The sequence below is a fragment of the Apostichopus japonicus genome, chromosome 9, assembly GCF_037975245.1.
Source record: "Apostichopus japonicus isolate 1M-3 chromosome 9, ASM3797524v1, whole genome shotgun sequence".
NCBI classification, from domain to species: domain Eukaryota; kingdom Metazoa; phylum Echinodermata; class Holothuroidea; order Aspidochirotida; family Stichopodidae; genus Apostichopus; species Apostichopus japonicus.
The window spans coordinates 35,288,858-35,310,536 of record NC_092569.1 but is presented as its reverse complement, the minus strand read 5'-3'; the positions used below and the strand labels follow the sequence as shown (position 1 = coordinate 35,310,536).

Sequence of the window (21,679 nt, the reverse complement as noted above, 5' to 3'; positions counted from 1 at the left end):
TGCTCACATGTAAAATACTTAGAAAGAAAGCTCATTCATACATCTCAAACGTGTTTTCATTACACACCAAGTTTTAAAAGTTAATCAAGTTTCGTGATATGGCCAGGAAAAAGTAATCTCTTTTCAAACTTATGAGTAAATCGCTCCCCATATATCCGTTACAACACGTCAGTTCACAAGGTTTCCCTCCAAAAGCCAACCATTCATTTCACAGATACCTACCAACACGTTAAATCACTCAATTCATATTTTGAATAAGTGAGCTTAAATTCACATGTATATCATTCTAGTTTATAAATGGTTACTCCATAATTTTGACTACAAGTGCGATAACTGAAAAAGAATTTCATTTATAACAGCGATAACTAAAAACTAAACTATGATTTTCTTTTTTTTAGATTCATGAGTTAAAATTTTCTTCTTGTTAAAAATTCAATCATGGGATTCCCTTTCGATATAAACTACACTAGAGTAACTTGATTTTCATCTGCATGAAGGCAACTTCCTTTTCAGCTTTGCTATTTTGAGTTGATTTCCGAACAGACCCTTTGTTCCTCGCCTTTGTTCAAGTTATACTTATGAATACATTAAAGCAACATCTGCGTTAACTAATCTAAAAACAAGACATTTATATGTGATAATCCAATCACAAAGATGCTTAATTAACTTCCATTACAAACAGTCAACAGTTAGGTAACTACAGCGAACAAAACTATATTGACAAGGTACATCCTTTAAATTAGATATTTATAACTTGAAGGTGTGGTTCAGGTTTAATCAAATTTGAAAAAAAATGCTCAGTTTTACGTTTTATTAATGATGTTAACTATCATCCAAACTTTTCTTCGCATACTCATACAGATCTCTTTAATATATATATATAGTTATACGTCTGTCAAAGATTGAAAAACAGCCTGCAGAAAAAATAAAGGTACTCTGAAATGTATTTTGAAAATCATATTAAGATCACTATTTTTGTGCATGTACATATTCAAGGAAACAGAGTTGAATAACAATAAATACAACTGATGTACACGTTTTTCTAATTTAAAACTAATGTATAGAAACTAAATCTACTGCTGAAAATAGCAAACTTAGGTTACACGGATCTATTTTAGAACGAATTATCAAAGATAAAAGACTTTTTATATTTTTTCTGGCACTACGTTGTAGTTTTAAACTGCTCATACAAAAAGAATGGTATGATACGCGATCATGACAATGTCTCCGGCGATTTTGGTGGCTAGATTCCAATTTTTTCTTTCCGTGTTTCTGTTTTTCTTTTGTCAGTTAGGCTAGATATATATATTGTTAGAGATTCCCAGGAAATTTAATCCAAATACTCCCTTATTTTAAAGATAAGATAAGTGTTAAATTTAAAGAAAGAAATACTATTTTGATTGTGAATGGGAAAATTAATTGAGATATTTGTATATATCGTTAGCTAAAGAAAAAAGTAACAGAAAATGTTCACATCCCTACATATGCTCATATGGCTTTCAATAAATTAATTTAAAAAACAATAAAATAACTTTTCGTTTAAGTTACTTTTTTAACATTGTACTGTTTTAACGTCTGTTTTTATTCTTGTTAGTTAAAATAAAACACCTCTAAAGAATGGTATTGTTTGTCGAATGTGTGCGACTTGTTTAACTGTGTATTTCTAATGTACGTGTCGCGCTATTACAATAAAATGTGCAACGACGTTTACGTCTATGAAGCATGAGCGATTTAGTGATAAAAATTACAACTAATAGTATTGTAAAGGCATTCTTTTAAAACGATACTGTTACTACACGATCATTAATTGAATAAACTAGAAGATTAAGTGGAATGGAAGGCTCTTTCCAATGGAAAAGACGTTATAAAATCATACTGAAAAAAAAAGGTAGTAAGATGTTTCATTAGTATTTGTGTATTAAAAGTAAGACAAAACAACTTTTTAAAAGCTGTATAAATGCCTTATCATATTAAAACAATTTCAAGGGAGAATATTTTCTTCCATTATATCAGTTATATTTCACGATAGCTTCAAATATAAGCCGTATTCTGGATATAGTGCGACAAGCAAATCTACAAATTCACACGATCATACAAAAAGCATCAAAGGCCATAATACTAGCGGAATAACCTTTCTAAAACTTTTAAACTAACCTAATTATTATTCTGGTTGATTATCTTTTAAATATTAATACTCTTTCCTTTTTTTTTTCTTTTTCTGTCTTTTCTTTTCATTATTTACTTAGACATAATCTATAACAGTAAAATAAAGCAGAGAACAAGTAATACAACATAATTGGAGTGAGAAAGTTCTCACCAAAAATTAAATGATATTTCATTTATTGAAAAAAATCCCTTTTGACACAATCTAGTTCACCAACATTCTAATCACCATCCAAAGTGATGTTTTCTGTCAAATATTGGAATATGAAAGGCTAGTTCACCGTGTAAAGAATTAAATATTTTATGCATATATTAACTACATCTGTGCCATATAATTAATTAGGTGTTAACGTATAACCTACAAATGAACTACTATGAGAAAAAAATACATTCATAATCCTTTATTTTATCTGTTATTTCTCTAATCACAAATACCGTAGTTTACTTTGATTTTCACACAAGATGTTCCATTAAGTTGTTAAACATGTTATCTTCCTTGTAACGCTTAATAGCCTCAATTTGAATAAACCAATTCTTCGCAGCCCTCAATCACTCCCTCCTACCCGACTCACACCCTCCCTTCGTGATATGGCTGTTTGGTGTAGTATACAACTTAACATTTCTTATATTGTGACAGTAACTTGTAATTTATTTCAGTATACAAAGGAAAGTTTTTTTTTTTCAAAGGAGAGTATTTCTACTGCATGTATGGTAAAATTCGCTTTATATGTTGAAGGATATCAAATTAAATTCCTTGACATCATAATTTATGGCTTTCGTTCGAACGAGCATTATATTCAAGAAAAAAAAACGGTATGTGGTACTCAGCATTTGGTTAAAATAAACAAAATTTTCATACAGATACAACAATAACGTCGCACACCGTCTGTGCTTCCTGAATAACATTATCGACGACAACAAAAACTTTGGCTATATCCCAAATAAATTGCCTTGACCGCTTCAATATCTTTGTTGAGATAGAACTATTCTGTGTATTTTACTCTGTTGACAACAGCAAAGTATATTATGTAGATTTTAATTTCTTATGACTTTAGGTAAGTGTGATACCATTTTCTGTACCCAAGGGCCATATCTTCTAGAAGGATACAAACTCGTGCCAAAAACTCTTGATATGTTAGACGTGTTAAAACTATTGATAAGATGACCCATGTGCAAACATTGTTTTAAGCATTTTAAAAATTTGATGGAGACGAAAAACAACAGAGAACTGCTAAAATTGCAGGAATGATCTAAAGCTTGTTTTCTGGTTTATTAAGAGAATTGTGTAAATTCACTACTGGAAATGCTATACAATATGTTTTTGTCTTGACAGATAACATCGTCATTTCATAAAATTTGAACTTTCATATGCGCGAAGTCCTAACATGTCTATGCCATTATAATTCGGAATTAACAAGCAAGAAAAATATAATTTTTTTAACCGCTTCCGATCCTTCATACTTCACATTCGTATTTGCTCAATTCTTTCCCCCTATGGCAGAGCATCATCACACTGTGGAATTTTGGTCATGAATGACTTGGTCTGAAAAAGGAAATTCCTTGTTTTTTCCTTAACTTCCTCTTTTTCTTTTGTCCTTTCTGTTGATATTCTTTATCTCTTGTATGTTATCATCACCATGATCATCATGTTATAAAAGATATAATCTTATAATTCTAAACGTCAATTCTTCTTACTGTACCATGTAGATTTGTTGAAGTAGCGTTACCAAGGTTGTCATACATTCGCTGTGCCATAACGTACTTCTACCATTTTGCATTGTAGATATAAGTTTGAATGTTAGTGAACCAAAAATGTACAGGAAGAATATTTTTGTAGTCATGTGAGGGTTCAAAACAGGGGCTTCTGTAAAGATTTCAAATGTAATGAAATGTGAGCCATGCTAGTACACAGTTTCTTGCATATCATCTTGTTGGGGACTATGATCATTCAGTTAAAAAGAGGTTAGGGCTAATTTTATAGAATAGGCACAAAGGAATTGTCAAGTGGTTACTGTTTGTGAGTTGTGCAGTATACTATGTTAGGATAGCCGATTATCTGATACTTTATATATTAAAGTATGACTTAAAGTGCGATTTGACATTCAAACTGGCTGTTGAAAAATATCGGTATCGGTATGGGGCCGATATTAAGATTAAAAATCGGATATCGGCCAGATCAGATATTGGCGATATCGGCACAACACTAGAAAGAATTATTACAAATAGAAGCTTAGCTGAGCTTCTGCAGCGCTGCTACAATTGTTGAGTTAGTAAGATATACACATCTATGGCTGTGAACTTGCCTTACAAGTAAAATGACACCTTTCAAAAAATGTTCTAATGTCAAAATATAACTTGAACAAAGAACATATGTCCGCATTTAGCAACACAGCTATTTAAGGAAGCAGCCAGCTATTGCCTTTGTCCTTCACGGGCGTATCATGTGCCACAGTGGCTGTAAAACCGGAAACATGACAGTAATATAATGTTTCCTGGAAGAAAGTTGTACCCTGTAAGTGATCATTGACCTGTGCATTCTATATGACATATATAGACAAAAGAAAAACATCATTGAAAGTGGTCATCCAGAGAATTTACCAAAGTAAAAATCGACTTTACTCTTAAACCAACATATTTTGGACCAGTTTACGAAAAGTTCTTTCTTTCCCTCAAATTGGTTTGATTAACATTAGATTTAATCTGCCTTACTTTCCGTTGACTGCAATACTCTGTAGGTCTCGTAATGTATTCAGTCAATATATTTTATTACACAGATAATCGTCAGTGCCGAGGGAAGATCTTCAGGTAGGTGTAATATTTATATTAATGATTTATCTTATAATAAGGGTTAACCTCTGTAAGTTATATCACTTATGTATTATAACGTTAACACCTCATTTGGACAACTTGAATGGCTAGAAATGTTAGCTTTTTAATGGTCGCTCTTGACGTTTTGTTTTTTAATCGTGTTACTATTTCCGAATATCTATTTCGAGGTTGATTCCCTCTGAGTAATATACTTTCGATCCTTTTTTATCCTACGTCCCACATCGATATTTTCTTAGGTACATTAAACAAAAGGGATTTGCCTGTTCTCGTGAGTCTTTTGATTTTACTTGGATATGATTGATAACTACGGAAGCTTGGTTAAAATAAAATTCTAGTTACTTGGTCTTTGAATTTCCATTGCAGGCTGAAAACAAATTACATATAATGCTTCAAAACAGTTACATCTGAGAATTACCTCATTAGATATAGTCGTGACATCTTCGACTATATAGTAGTTGAGTAGTAGTTGATATTTAAACTGATGGATTGCCTTAATTTGCTAAGTAACAAAACCAGTTCTTTTACAATTAACTGAAAAGTCTTATAGTAAAAATAATAAAGTTAATAACATTCGGTTCATTTAGCGCTTTTAAACAGCTATAGGTTTCAAAGAGCTTTACAGACGTTATATTACCCCTGTTTAATAATAACCTGTCCCAGAGACCATCCCTCCAGACAGCTGCAGCTATATATTGCGCCTAATGACAAGTTACCCCATATGTACCCATTTAACCCCTGGGTGGAGAGAAGAAATTGAGATAAAACATCTTAGGCGATTTTTTCGTTAGCTAAAATGATTTTTTTCAGTCACAATAATATGATAACTTTGTTATACTTTCCATCCAGGTTCTTCATACTTTGTTTTTCAACAACCTGCGTATCCGAGAGATTGCAAAGAAGTATCGAATGCATGTTCCTCTACCCACAATACATCTGGAGTGTATCTTATTAAACCAGATGGCCATCCGGAACCGTTTGAGGCTTACTGTGATAATGATCTTGATACTGGTGGATGGACGGTATGGCTGATTACTTGATGTCTCCTTTTCAACTTTAGATAGTTTTGTAAAAATTTACTTCAGATTCTGATTGCAGCAATATATAGCGATGTAATACAAAGTCGTTATTTCAAATAGAATCTCGCTTTTTTCATCGAAACGAAAGTTTGAATCAATCATTTTTAATATTGTTGAATTTAAGTACCAGATTGTACTTATGTACAGTGTAGTTCTTCTTCCAAGGGAACTGTAAACATCTAGCCCAAACTACAAACTGAAGTTAGAAATATAAGTTAAAATATGTGTGTTATAGCTGTTAGCAACAAATCGCATTGCAGTAGGGAACAAATAATAATAATTCAATCACATCCTAGTTAACGCTTAACTTCTTTGATATTCTTTGAAGGTATTACAGCGACGAAGATCGGATTCTGTAAATTTTAGTAGAAGTTGGGAAGACTTCAGAAATGGCTTTGGCTTTCTAGGGAGTGACTTTTGGATCGGAAATGAGAAAATTGCCGTCTTAACAAATCGAAAGCGATACCAACTGCGAATGGACTTTGAGAACGTTGCTGGAGAAACTTACTATGTAACATACGACGAGTTTCGTATCTCAGATAAATGGGGGGATTATTATATATCTAGTTTAGGAACATTCGAAATATCAGATGGTAAGTGTCTTTTACATTATTAAATATAAAGCCAAAAAAAAATCATAAAAATCGTGATCATTTATTAAATGTCAAACGTAAACGTGCAGAGAATGAAAGGTTTATTCTGAAAACGAAAGGATCTTTTGGAAGTAAATTTGGCATGTCAAATATGTTTTGAAGAAACTGCTACAATATTTATAGTACGAGTATACATATAGTATATCAGCGAGTACAACGGCACTACAATACATATCGTAGCAAATATAATATGATATGATATGAGTGCAAGTACAAGCTTCTAGTGCGAGTTCAAACAATTAATCTTGCATTAGTATCCATACTAGAATTCCAAAATGCCTCCATTAGCTAAAGTGTGATTACGCACTCACTACAAGACTGCTTCGTACTCAACACCGACCATGGCTCTGAACAAGGAACCGTTCCTAACGTTAGTACAACATAACGTTTACAATTAAACCAGGTTCGTCTCCCAGTTTGATCAGAACAACCAACGAAAGAATTTTGATGTTGTTATTAATTACCATTGTTGTTAGAAAGCAGTATACTTACACCTAGAGAAATCCCAAACAGAAACAAGCCATGACTACCTGGTTTCAGACTAATTGCACAACAAATGATGGTGTTTTATCTCGTTATCAGAATAAATAGTAACATTAATGTGACTACGGAACGGCCACTACCTATTTAAAATGTTCTACATTTATTCGAGCAGCTTCTGAGTGTATGTTGCTTTCCTTTAACCTTCTGACAACCACGTATTTAAGTAATGACGACAAGCTATTCTATGCCACATGTCATATTTGTCGTGACTGTATCAGGTTACTATTATTTTCATATTTTTTCTTTCCTGTTCTCTAGAAACAATCCCTGAATGGTGTCCAGCTAATGAGATATTTAGCGATGACACCTGTGAGAGGACTTGTGACGACCCTGATACTTGCATCTCGGCTACCTCTCGCACAAAATCAGAGCAATGTGTTTGTGTCGGTGATTATCTGAGAGAGCAAGAACAATGCATCCCTCTCAATCAATGCAACTGCTTCGTTGCTGACAAAGGAGGTGTATTAATGGTCAGTACGTTTCTTTCATTTTAAGTGCTTTGCTCTTAATGACTTTTTCCATATAATAAGAAGCAAATATTCTACTTACATTTAGTCAGGAAGCACAAGACTACTCCTTCAGATGTCATTCCCTTATAATTTTTACCCAAAAATGCACGGATACTACAAACGATAGTTTTGCGGTGAGAACCAATTGTAGGCCTAATGTTTAGTCGCAGTAGGCCGTTTTAATGCTACATTTGACGGCTACCTTTTCATGGCGAACCCCGTGGACTCCTACATCGGAGTTGGCTTCAAAGACCACATTTCATAAAAATCCATACCCTCACCTAGATCATTCAGGGGAAGTTTGCAATGGCCACCCACCGTTGAAATCCTGTACATTTTACTGTGACAACCGCAAATTCATAATAAATTTATTTATTTTTTCGTGGAATAGGAAGACGATTTTTACGTCAATTCCAGATGTACACGAAAATCAACTTGCCGAAACAACCAGATTATACAAGCGAGTTACCAGTGTAGTGATCACGCAACCTGTGCTGAGAGGAACGGTGTCCGTAAATGTTACTGCAATCCAAACTACCAAGGGGACGGAGAGACGTGCATCCACAACTGCTTCGTTGCTAACATAGGAAGTGTATTAGGGGTCAGTACGGTTCATTCAGGAAATGTTATAATGCTTTTTTATTAATCATTGTCCATATAATTAGAAGGAAACCTTTAGTATTTATACTTGTCGATAAAATCATTACATTTACAGATAATCCAGTGGCGTGCGCATCGAGGTTGGGGAGGGGCCATTGACCCATTTTTTTGTCTCCAGTCCAGTCAAAACTGTCAGTCGAGGGAAGCATTACGTTTAGTCGGGAATCACGAGACCACTCCCTTCGAGTGTGCATCCACTTATAAGCCTGACACAAAATTCCATTCTTGTTTTTCAGTCTTACGGTTAGAACTATTTGTAGGCCTAATGTATAGTCGCGGTAAGCCGTTGAATGCAATATTTGCAGCTACTTTTTTTATGGCGGATCCTTTCGCCTCCTACTTCGGAGTTGGCTTCAAATACTTCATAAAACTTTCATAAAGGTTCATTCTCATACCTATATCATTCGAGGGGATTTATCAATCGCCACTTACCGTTGAAATTCTTTACATTTAACTGTGACAATCGCAAATTCATAATTTATTTTTTAGTCGTTTTTATTTTCGCTGAATATCTTAAATTAGGAGGGCCACTTTTACATCAATTCACGATGTACACGGAAATCGACTTGTAGGAACAACCGGCTTGTAGATGAGAGTTACCGGTGTAGTAGTCACGCAACCTGTGATACGAGGAGTGGTGTCCGTAAATGTTACTGTAATGATGGCTACGAAGGAGACGGAGTGACGTGCACAAGCCTCCCAAAAGATTGCTACGAGCTTTATGTTTCCGGTACACGCAGTGATGGTGTTTACACCATTTACCCTGATGGTTGGTCAAGCGGTATTCAGGTTTACTGTGAGATGGAAAGTAACGGAGGAGGATGGACAGCGAGTAATGCAAACAATGAAGGACTTAAATTCTTAACTTCCTCACTTTACTCAAAATGATGCACTGCAGATCCCGTTGAGATGAACTTGACCATTTTAGGACAGCAAATCAAGTAACAAAGTACTCTTGCGAATTATCTCACTTTCACAATATTCATATCTTTATTAACTATTTTTCGGCTTTGAATGTCATGCTCTTAAGGATTAGTAGATTCTATAGTTGGATTAACCTTTTTTTCTTCATTTCATAGGTTTTCCAGCGACGATCGAGTGCCTCTGTTGACTTTTATCGTGGTTGATCGGACTACAAGAACGGTTTCGGTAATAAAAATCACGACCACTGGCTAGGTAACAAATTTATTCACTCTCTGACCAACCAGAAAAGGTACCAGCTACGTATTGATCTACGGGACTCTGGCTCATCATCGTTTTATGCCGTCTATTCGACTTTTCGCATTAATAACGAGGCAGACAAGTATCGACTATCAGTTGGATCACACAGTGGAAATACAGGTGAGTAGTCACATGTCTCTTCTCGTTACTGTATAGTGAGACTTCAAGTGGTATGTATGTTCGATGATTTTCATATGTGCAAACGTTGAGGCGCTATGTTAATATAATCATGTTATATATAAAATAATCTAGGGTTTATCATTCATAGAACATTGAAACAGAGGAATCAGAAATGTTTTATTTTTAAATATTCGTCTATATAGTTTCGAGAAATTAGAATCAATCAATCATTCAGTCTGTTCGAAGAAGATATACGTACGAGACTAGATTGTACATGTCGATAAGAACTAAATAATAAAATGCCGATAATTAATATCATTCAAGATTTTCATAAATGTAATACATCGAATTTTGGTTACCTTGTCGAAACCTAAAATATTAGCTACTAAATCAATAGTAAATTCACCTTATACAATGTCGGTTCTATTCTTCATTTAAACGTATTTATTTCATGATTTGTGTATAGTGTAAATTTCAATCTACGTTTATAGTCCAACGTATCAGCTCAAGTTAAAAGATACAAATATTACAAAGTGCTATAGATATAGGGTAAGGAATTGAACAATCGATGGCAATAACACCCTGTATACCATGTATACAGTAGAACAGGGAACTTGGAGCCGGGCTGATATTATATCACAACCATAATATTGACAGACAGATGATGCCGTCTATTTGATTTTTGTTTTTATGGGGAGATGGCTTTTCTGCAAAATGCAAGTATTACTTTGTATGTAATAATAACATGTTAGATTACTCAGGACTAGGTCTTACAATGATACCCTTGTTTTCCTAACTTGAATGATATATGAAGCTAAATCACACAGCCCCTCCCCCTCTCCCACCCTCCTTGTCCAGGTTCGAAGAGAGCCTAAGTTAGCCTATGTGTGGTACAAGAAAACAAATAAGCAATGGGTTGAATAAGGAGAGTTTGGTTATGCAAATGAAATTAAACGTAATATTATTCAACACATAAAATTTAACACCGACACACACAAGGAATTTATAACTAGAGTTTTGACAGAGTGGGACCCAACTCATTTGTGAACTTAGAAATAACAATCAAATAAATAAATTACGATAAATAAATATAAAATAATGAGCGATATTAGCGACATTAGTAGCCCAAATCTAGTATTTGGTTAAAGTAGTTCCCCATCTGTATGTGAATCCTGTTGTGGCACTATATTTTAAACTGAAAAATAAAAATAAATAAACACGTCCTTGCAAAGACAAAATACCACCTTATGTATCCTAAATATTGAACACAAGAAACAAAACAAAATATGCGGAACTGACGTTTTCATATTGGTAGGACAAAACAGAACTGCCTTCTAACTTGTATCCGATGTTAGATTAGTTCAATGTTTATAAATTGACCGGTTTTTTTACTCTTTCTCGTTTGTTGCAGGTACAGGTAATAATGCTTTGTCTCATAGCAACAATAAACAATTCAGTACAAAAGACCAGGACAACGACGGATCGAGTAGTTACGACTGTGCGGAGGGACATCGCGGAGCCTGGTGGTACTATTATTATACTTATTATTGTTATAGTTAATGCCGTACTGGTGATGATTCTTGCGATCATTTCCCTTATGGCAACTGCTGTCGTTTTTGTACAAATTCAAATCTCAACGGCGACTACGACGGTTCTACTCGAGGAACGCACATGTTCTGGTATAGTTATAGTTTGAACGGTTACGGATGCAGCCTGCAATACACAGATATGAAAATACGACCGGTGTAGACATAACACATTATAAATAACAAATTGCCCAAAAGAGCAGTTTTTAATGAGAAAGGTAAGAAAATATCCATACAGATTTTCAAGCGTCGGACAGCTAGACGTGCCACAGACAAGAAAGAAGAAGAACATGCAACAAAAATTACAAACGGGACGATTCGACAAATAATCAATTTTCTAAGGGAATGAGAAGATATTAATTGAAATTGATGTCAAATTATAAATATTAACCAGCTTACTGTTGTTCGATAATTTGAAAATTGAATATTGCATGAGTCTCATCAAAAAATAAAAATAAAACATTACATTAAACCAGTCTGCTTTTCCTTAATGTGTTGCCTCATTCGTAGTCAATCCTCTCGCTCCTAACCCATCCCTCCAAGCAAGTATTATTAATTGGTTGGAAATGAATAACTTCATGAAAGTGGATACTTAACGATTCTTGGTTTCTAGGACACACACAGACACATTTCATATACTTATATATTTATATGAATTCATTATCAGGGTTGCCGTCGAACTACTCACAAAACATATGGTATCATTTATATTAATATATATATATATTACAACATCCCTAAATAAGTCATCTAATACCGGCCAATTATAAAATCCTATAACCGTACGTCATCGAGTACCTTTATCAAACAGTGGAAAGAAACCGAATTAAGACACCACAAATAATCTACTACAATGCTTGAAATACTTAACTAATGCAACGTGTGGACTGCACAATACAGTCACGTCAAACCAATCAATTAAAAAACAAAGATGGAAAAACGTTGTTGAACCCTAACATTTATTCTGTAACGAACGTTATGACCTTTTTTCTGTTTGTAACCGTGTGAAGTGAATGCCCATAGAGTGATAACAAGATATTTATTGTAACATTCTGCAACAATATTCCAAATATGAGATAACTTTTCATTATGAGGTAAGAAAAAAGACTGTTTTAAAGCCTCTTGAGCTTTCCCTGCTTCCTCTTCTGCTTCCTTTCGTCAGCTCTGCTGCCCTCTACTTTAGCCAAAACTTTATATAAATAGTTAAATATTGACGTAATAAAAAAAAAATGACGAGAAACTTTTAATTTTAAATAACAACCTTTGTTAAATTTGTAAAATAGGCAATGATCTTATCAAATCTCGCATTTCTTCTTTACTTCTGACAGGTCTGTTACACTAACCAAAAAATTATTGTAATTTTAATAACGTGTCAAAATCTGATACAGTATTCAAAGGTTAGGACTAGAAAATTTATATTTCAGAGAATAGTGTACATCAAACAGCCAAACAGCACTGTTATAGTTTCTCTTCCGCTCCTGAAAAAGGCCGCTCACATGGGATATCCTGTTTTATTTTTTCCAACTATAGTCACCCCAGAAATAACGAGGAATACTTACAAGTTCGCTTCATTCATTTGTTTGACGTTAAAATTTCTACTGGATGTCATGCTACACATGAAAGTACGACATTTATATGACAAAAATTCGACATTATCAAGCATTCCGCTTCTTATTACCATGGTATCCCAAAAGTTCAATTGGTTTACGTAATTTGTCTATAAATGTACAAAAGTAGGCTAGACGATCTAGCCAGCATGGCTATGGATTGTACCTTTATAGTTGAAAAGAGTATAATTTAAATTGTTTTAAATTTTTTTTTGTGTGCATGAGAGGCATCGACAAAGAAAATTTCGAAAAAATAACATTTTACTATTTCAGACCGGATTACGGAACGTGCGTGAATTGCATAACTACGATGGATGTTGAATTGACGCTTGTATCGATATGACTTTGCATAACAAATACAGCCTGTCCCTTCTACTACGAAAGACAATTCATATTTAGGGGACACAAAATTGTTCTGACGTCCGTACAGGGAGGGGCTTAATGGGTGGGGCCTACGGGGAGTAGTGTCACTCGCCTTTGAGAATTTTTCTGTCGATAAGAGATCGTAGAAGCAAAATAATAGTATCATTAACATTATTAGGACTACATTTAAGGTGCTTTATAAAATGCTAACTATTGCAAGAAACTTTGGAGACAGGGCAGGTACTTGTATATATTAACGATATCACACATTTACAAATTCATAGTAATACTCGTGAGTAGGTATTCAAAATTATCTCCTTTCTCAGTGATCTTTTATTAAAGACGAAATTCCAGTGCCGTACGACTCACGCAACTTTGACTAGAAGTATCAATTACTAACTCAACGTTAACTTGTTGAGGTACATATATTTCTATGCCAAGGAGGACTATAGCTAAAGGATGAAACCTTCCGAGAAGCAGATCACACCGTGCTGTTAAATCAAGTAGCCTATCCAGTATCATACATCAAAGCTGTTTATTATTTTGCCAATTTTCTATGCCATCCCAGTTTCTTCCCCGAAAATACAGTGACAAAGGGTGGTGTGGGGGGGGGGGCGGCACTTTCCCTCTAACTCTGACTACGACACTGTCAGCAACTTATTGTAGGCATGCTAACACTCATTTAGTTTTTCATGCAAAAACATGACTGTCATTTGTTATCCGTTAGCTAAAACTGTTAGGAACCAACCCTCACTACCACCTGAGAACTGCGGGCAAGGGTAACATGAAGCGCTTGAACCGTCTATAGCTAAGCCGTTCAATATAAAAGAGGTTGAGGCCAAAGCAAAATATGATACGATGTACCTTTTAATTTGTCAATACAGGTCGTAAGTTTCAATATCACGTATATAAGATAAACAGTATGGATGTAAATATTATAGTTCATACATATTCCTCGTCCAATGAAACAGCTGACATTGTTATACAATCATATGTGAGAATACTCCATTCCCCAAACAGGATGTGCCGTAGTACAATAAATAAGGAAGTATTGTTCATATAGTATTCCACTGCACAACTTTAGTTATATATTAGTGACCTTATATATATATATATATATATATATATATATATATATATATATATATATATATATATATATATATATATATATATGTATATATATATATATATATATATATATATATATATATATATATATATATATATATATATATATATATATATATATATATATATATATATATATATTTCTGCCTGTTTATTTCGCAATGCTTTAGCACAATCGAAATAAATGACACCCAAAGATAAGCTTACACGGACATGCATGTATTCGATTGTACATCTCTTCCTCGCTTTAGTAATCTTTAATGGTCTCTTCTTAGTGGTTATACAGATCAGAGCCGTATATAGAGAGAGTTTGGCCAACCATGTAACCAGTTTGGATTGGTCGAGAGGGACAACGCCCACACAGGGCGGTAAAATAGGTCCACTTGAAAACTTCATAGCAGACGACACCCATACTTACAGTGTATAAACGATCGTCGTGAACACGTAAAAAGTACAAATTTCTCACAAAAATGCCTTGTTGTGCCGCCTGGGGATGTAGCAATAGGACAGAACATGGGGTGCATTTGTTTGGCTTTCCGACTGACCTTCAAAGAAGAAGAATTTGGGAAGCGATAGTAGGAAGAACAAGCTGGAGATCTAGTGGCAACAAAACCAAACTCTGTGAGGTACATTAGTTATGCCTATTGGCCCTATACTAAAACTTAGTTAAGAGTTACGTAAGAAACACGATACTTTCACGTTCAAATCGGTTTGATAAATTTTAAATACATTCATGGCTTTCTATCGTTTTTACGAACCACTAAAGTCGCTTTCAATATGCCAGGTGTCCTAATTATATACATGACAGTCTTAATCCCTGGTAACTTAGGCCTAGGATATGCCTAGCCTAAAATGTATAATGCAAAAGGGTAGCCTAGGCATAAACGCCAGGCCCTAAGTCTAAGTTAAGCCTGGTCCAATCTCGCTATTATTACTACTACTGTGATTGAACATTAAATATTATTGCACAGTATGGGCCCGATTAGGCCTACAAACAAAATAGTCTAGGCCTAAACTAGTAAGGCCTAGGGCCTACACTCATTAGCTACTTCATTGTAGGTTGTGTAAACATTCAGGCCTAATTACCTAGACCCAGTATAGAAAAGTGCCAATGGGCTTTGTTAATATTGGTGTATCGTCTTGGTTTGAAATGTTAATTGTTAGCATAGCCTTATTAGGCTTACGTTAGTTAGACCTAATGTTTTCGTCTTCGATGCATAGCCTGGGTTTAAGTTTAATTTTTGACATTTGGCTCAGTGTATCTCTATGCTGAGATGATAATACAGGGTACCAGCTTGTAAGTTGTCTAACATTGTAGGAAATGTCCGCCCATGAACTTATGCCAAAAATGTGCATCATTTGCTTGTGGTTTATAGGCTCACTTTGAAGAAGAACAATTAAAAAAGGATCCAGCTACTGGGAAGAAGAAATTGATAAAAGGAGCTGTGCCAACAATTTTCCAGCACAGGCCTAACCCCAAAAGGCGAAGAGCTCCAAATGAAAAAAGCACGGTACTTGAAGAGGTTCACTTGGAATCGCGAAAGCAAATGGTGCTCATTGACCACCCATATGCTTGCCTATCACATAATAAGCCACAGTTAGCAGACTGTGATAAAGATGAACCCGGTGAGTGACTCTTAGACTGAAATCCAGTTTCTGCAATCACAGCATTAAAGTTTTGTTTTAATCAATACACTTGTGGGTCTGAGACTTTCAAATGGACTCTCAGTGGCAGTTGGTTAAGATATAAGGTTTTACTTACATCATGGAGAGTGGAAGGGAATCTTGCCTCATCATCTGAATAATGGACTCAAGGATAGCATCAAATCATGATTGGATAATAATATTGAGCTGATTTTCTTGAAAGTAATGTACATATAAGCAACAGTTTAAAAACTGGGGATTTGCATGTTTGTATTACGCTCATAATTAAGCTGTTTAGCTCACACACTAGCAGTGATCAAGTGACAAAACTGATGCAGTATATTTAAGAAGTATTTATTCTCCATTAATGAGACAGAAATCTTACAAATGGCAGAATGCAACTTTAAATTTGCAAACATTAGATACAATGAATTAAATGACAATGCTCATTTACAAGGTTATCTACTGCCCTATCTGTCACATCAGTAGGTCACAATTTCCAATAATTGTACAAAAAAACTCCCCTTGATGGGTGCTTGGTTAGATTCCTACAATTTTGCTTGTTTTTCCCTTCAATGTCAGGTTCATGTGTGGAAAATACTCTTCACGTCATCTGAGTGTCGTTAATATCTTTGCTATTGTAGAAATGTAATAAAAACAATCAATCATTGCACATCATTTTTTCTGTAATTTTATACAGGTCTGTTAACAATACCCACTTACAGTACAGTGGCCTAAAATATTCTTCTATAAAGAGTTACATTTCTGTTTACATTTCAGTGCATAAAATTCAGAAGACTTCCCAATGTGGCAATAGCACTACCAAAGGTGATGAGAAAAGAGAAATAGATGCTCATCCGTTGAAAAAGCTCAATATAGGACTTCACGTTCTTGCAGTCACCAGTGACATGGGAAGTATGAATAGGGCAATGTGGAGAAGCTTTGGAATAATCTGTGGAAAAGACTGCCAGACTGTCAACAAGATTCCACATCCATGCAACTCAAACCGTTTCCTGTACTTCCTTGCAGATGTACCACACATCCTCAAAAATCTTAAGTCAGCATTGGTTAATGCACAGAAAATCTGGCTTCCTTCTGAGCTGGCAAATACCAATGGATTGTCAAGTACAGAGGTTAGTGTGAAACCCCTGAAAGATCTTCTTAGCTTTCAAGAAAACAAAGACTTGAAGCTAGCTCCCAAATTGACAGAGGCCACACTAACACCTTCCCACTTTGAGAAGATGAAGGTTTCACAGGCACTTAATTTTTTCAGCAATTCTGTTGCTTCTGCTTTGCGGTACCTGGTTGAGTGTGAGGGTCACCCAAAGGATGTTTTGACAACTGCCTGGTTTTTGGAGCTCTGTAACAGATGGTTCAACCTGATGTCGAGTCGTCATCCGGTCATGGCCTTGAGTAAAGTTAACCCAGTTCAACACAAAGCAGCTATTGAATGCTTGACAAATATGATCAAGATATTCAAAGTCATCAAAATTGGTAACAAGGGAGCATGGAAGCCAGTCCAGACAGGAGTGATTCTGTCAACACAATCAATCCTTGACATTCAAGAAGAGATCCTTGAACAAGATCATAAATTTCTTCTTTCCTCGCGCTTCACACAAGACTGCCTGGAAAATTTATTTAGTAGTGTGCGGATGAAGAATCCAGTTCCCTCACCACTTGAATTCAGATATGCATTACGCATAATCACTGTAGCTCAGTTTCTCAAGTCTCCCCAAGCTGGGAACTATCAAGAGGATGATAATGAATTCCTTGCAGAGTTCAATGCTGACACCACTCCATCTATTGAGAATGATTCTGACATCCCTGATGTGATCTTGAATCAAGAAGGATCCACACTTCAATTGTCTGCTGATGAGATGAATAGCCTCTACTACCTTGTTGGGTACTGCATCACACGGCTACAAAGAAATGACAAATATTGTCCAGGCTGTCTAGGTACTGTCAAATCCACTACACCATCATTGCCGGTTCCAGCTAAGCTGACCATTCTAAAAGAGTACAAAGAGGGTTGTTTAGTTGACCCAACAGAGCAAGCATTCCAGTACATTTTGGCAGCTGAAAAGATGTTCAGAAAGTTCAGTAGTGACGACCTTCTTTCCATGGTTAACACCAAGAAACAGATTACCTCTGCTGTGGATTTGACAACTGCTGAATTTCAATTCCCAGATTGTCACAACATCCAGGGAAAGCTCCTATCACGGTTTCTCAATGTGCGCCTCCATATAGTTTGCAAGAAACTGAGGGCTGAAGTGAAAAAAGAAATCCAAAATCAAAGGTCAGGTGGAGAACTGGGAAGCAAGAGTATGGCAATGAGGAAACTAATAAAGAGAGTAAAGTAACATTGTACGTTAATAGCTAGCATATACAGTAAGAATACTGTCTCAATGCAACATATAACATGTGAAATTTTCCACACAGATAATATTATAATACATTTTATTCCACAGATCATACAATTTTTTGCCATCAGCTAGCTAAGACATAATTTAGAGTAAGGTCAATTGTGATGTATACAATCAAACAGTACAATGTCCCATCACAAGGATAGAACTCTGTCCCCTCTCTTTTGTTTTTCTGTCCACTGCAGATATCAACACTGTATATGGTCTTTAACTTCTTAATGTTGGTATATTACAGAAGGTTAACTTGTTAAACTATATTTTTTGTATAATATGTTTGGTATAGTGGGAGGCTCAACTAATATGCACAACAGGTCATCACTGGCGAGCAGATGTCTTCAGCTGGTCACAAATGCTTTATGCTCAACATTCTAGTTAAGTAAGTGTTTCACTTGTGTAAAAGTAAGTTGCCCTGACGTTTTGATCATAGCAGGATCTTCTTTAGAAGCTAACTGACATTTCTATCACTTGATTGAAAAGTTTTACTGAGCATCATTCATTCCTATTGTAGATCTATGCAATATAGCACAGCCTAAACATTAATTACTGTACTGTAAGTATTGTATGCAACCTTATCTAGCCTATGCACATACAAGTATTGAAACTTTACAGTTAGAAGAAAGACAATTTTCAAAGAGACTTTAAGTAAGAAAATATGTAAGTAAGCAAGTCAACCTTATTGAATTCCAGAAGGAAATTATGTATCTGCAGTGAGCAATACAATGAATGATACAAAATATAAAGAACATTGATACAAAGAATGATTCAAAATCCCCCCCAAAAAACAATGATAATATACAACAGTTAAATGCAGTCTAAACAAAATATACACTAACTAGCTCCAACAGCACAATTAAATGGAGCAGCCACCCCCCCCCCCTACCTTGTGAAGTTCTTGTTGAGAGTACTAATGGCAGTTCCTATAAACGAAGAACAATGTCTATTTGTGTGTGACGTCAGCAACCTCATTAATTGCAAACCGTCTCATACACGTTTCATTTCATTGCCGGTGTTTCCCACCCTGTGTCAGGTTATACTATATACACTCACGGCCAATCACAGAACTGTGCGATATCTTAAGTGTATTGATTAATGTTACTGGACAGTATTTAATGATCAGACCACTTTCTAGAAGGGTTTATACGGTTCAACTGCATTATGGGTTTATACAAGTACTGTAGATGGGTTTCAAGGTTTTGCATGTGACATTGACTGACTTGTCTGTGATATTGCTCTCTAGAAATTACTAAAGGCCTACAATAAATAATTATCATGAAATTTTTAGGTTTAACATATGTTCACAGCATGCATGTGTTAACGTGATATATCCAAATTGCCTGTAACGACACTACATGTGCGCCGCATACAAACAGTATTGTTTATGATAAACAATATAAATCCTACCAACTAGAATGATAAATAATTTATCGTTTCAAGTAGGTAGGATTTAGATTGTTTACTACTGTACAGCTCAAGTGCGTACGTCCAGCAATGCAATTTCACTCTATAGACTGTCAGTGTCTGATCGACTGTTGTTACAACACTGTTCAAAATGCATTGCACTGACATTAAGCCACAAGTCTTATTTGTTTTCTGGGTATATTATCACAAACATATGTTAGGCAACTTTATTAGTTTTCAGATATTTGCTAATTATGTTGTAAATTTAATATATCGCCCATGTTTTTATATAATTTATGTAAGGTCTGGGGGTTATTCAAAAACTATTTAATTGAATTGCCTTTCGATTCTAATAAAATATAATTAGGCTCAATAATTCTTCAAAGCCTTCTTTTTTTTGGTTGTCCGAAGGACTACCAAGCACACAACAGTTTGAAAGATTTGGTAGTCGGACGTAATTTCTAGTCGTCTGGGACGACCATGAAAATCCTGCACTACAATACCAGTCTTAAATTAGTCCATGGGCTCCCAACTACTGCTTACTCCTACACTAAAGTAGTAGAAAATAGGACCAGGAGAGACAATCAAGTCCCCATCAAGGACCCTGTGGGAGAAGGAAAAGAACTGAAGACACAAAAAAATCATAGCTGATTACAAGTTCTTGTCCAAAGCATTCTTTAACCTATTCACACGACCTTCAAGTACAACTTTCGCAGGCAAACCATTTCATTCATTCACAACCCTATTAGAAAAAGGTATATATGCGTAGGCCAACTGAAATTGTAGGATCTAATAGTAGTAACACTGTAGGCCTAATGTTGTAGTTGTGCGTCTGTGATCTAGCGTAGCATCGTATGGATGAGGCGTAAAATCAACAAGTGGAATGACAGGTTTTCAGCTAGTTTTATATTAATTTGCGGTGTGAAGATAAACATAAATGTCATTACCTTACGATTACTCTAATTACTTACCTGTTAAGCATTCCGTTCCCCCGTATGCCTGCCAAAATCTGAGTCGCTTCGTTTATTCGTAATGGGTTCAGCTGCTGTGCTATTGAGTTTGTGTGTGGTGTTTTTCGTGCTTCGCGCAACTGGTAACGACAACTGGACCTATTTTGATGCCCATGGTTTGCGTGTGACGTCACAAATCGCCAGTTGGCCAAACTCTCTCTATATACGGCTCTGATACAGATATTGTGATTCCGCCCTCTATTTCCAACTATATGGCAACATGACCTATTTCTTAATCTTCGGCGGTGTGTTCTATTTAGGGGATAAATACGAGGGGAACCGGTCTTTTTTTTTTTGATTTGAGACCGATGATGACGTCATCGAGGAGGCTGAGCGGACCGAGGCGATAGACCGGGTACCCTCGTTTTTATCCCCATTCATAAATGACCCTCACAAATGTTAGAAAACGGCATTTTTCGCAAATTTTTGCTGATCTGTATTTAATTCTCCTAATGCCTCCCTTGATCTTTTTCCAGAATGACGTAATAGTAACCTCATTGTAAAACAGCATTTTCTTCCGACGAACATTAAGAGTGAAAAATACGAATGAAGCAGTGTCGTTTGGTCTTAAATTTTTGTACTTTAATCCATTCAAACACTAAAAAATGGAGGCAAATGCAAATTAAATAAGTACAGATGAACAAATTTCTAAAGATAACATTGTAAAACCAGGTCAAATTGCGCAATAAAGAGATGCTGAGTTGTGTGTGTTCTGGAAAGTCCGTAAACGCTACAACACTGTT

The 21,679-nt window shown here is 35.4% G+C and overlaps 2 protein-coding genes across 2 annotated transcripts in view; one reads left to right on the top strand and one right to left on the bottom strand.

Moving 5' to 3' along the window:
• LOC139973677 (uncharacterized) overlaps nt 1-21,679 on the bottom strand; it is a 489,233-nt gene that overhangs the window by 259,623 nt on the left and 207,931 nt on the right. The gene's annotated exons all lie outside the window — the stretch shown is intronic.
• LOC139973832 (ficolin-2-like) lies at nt 9,561-12,118 on the top strand (the record flags this gene model as incomplete). The annotated part of the gene is made up of 2 exons (XM_071980706.1): nt 9,561-9,774; nt 11,186-12,118. Coding segments are annotated over 2 exons (363 nt in total), but the record flags the coding sequence as incomplete, so codon positions are not given.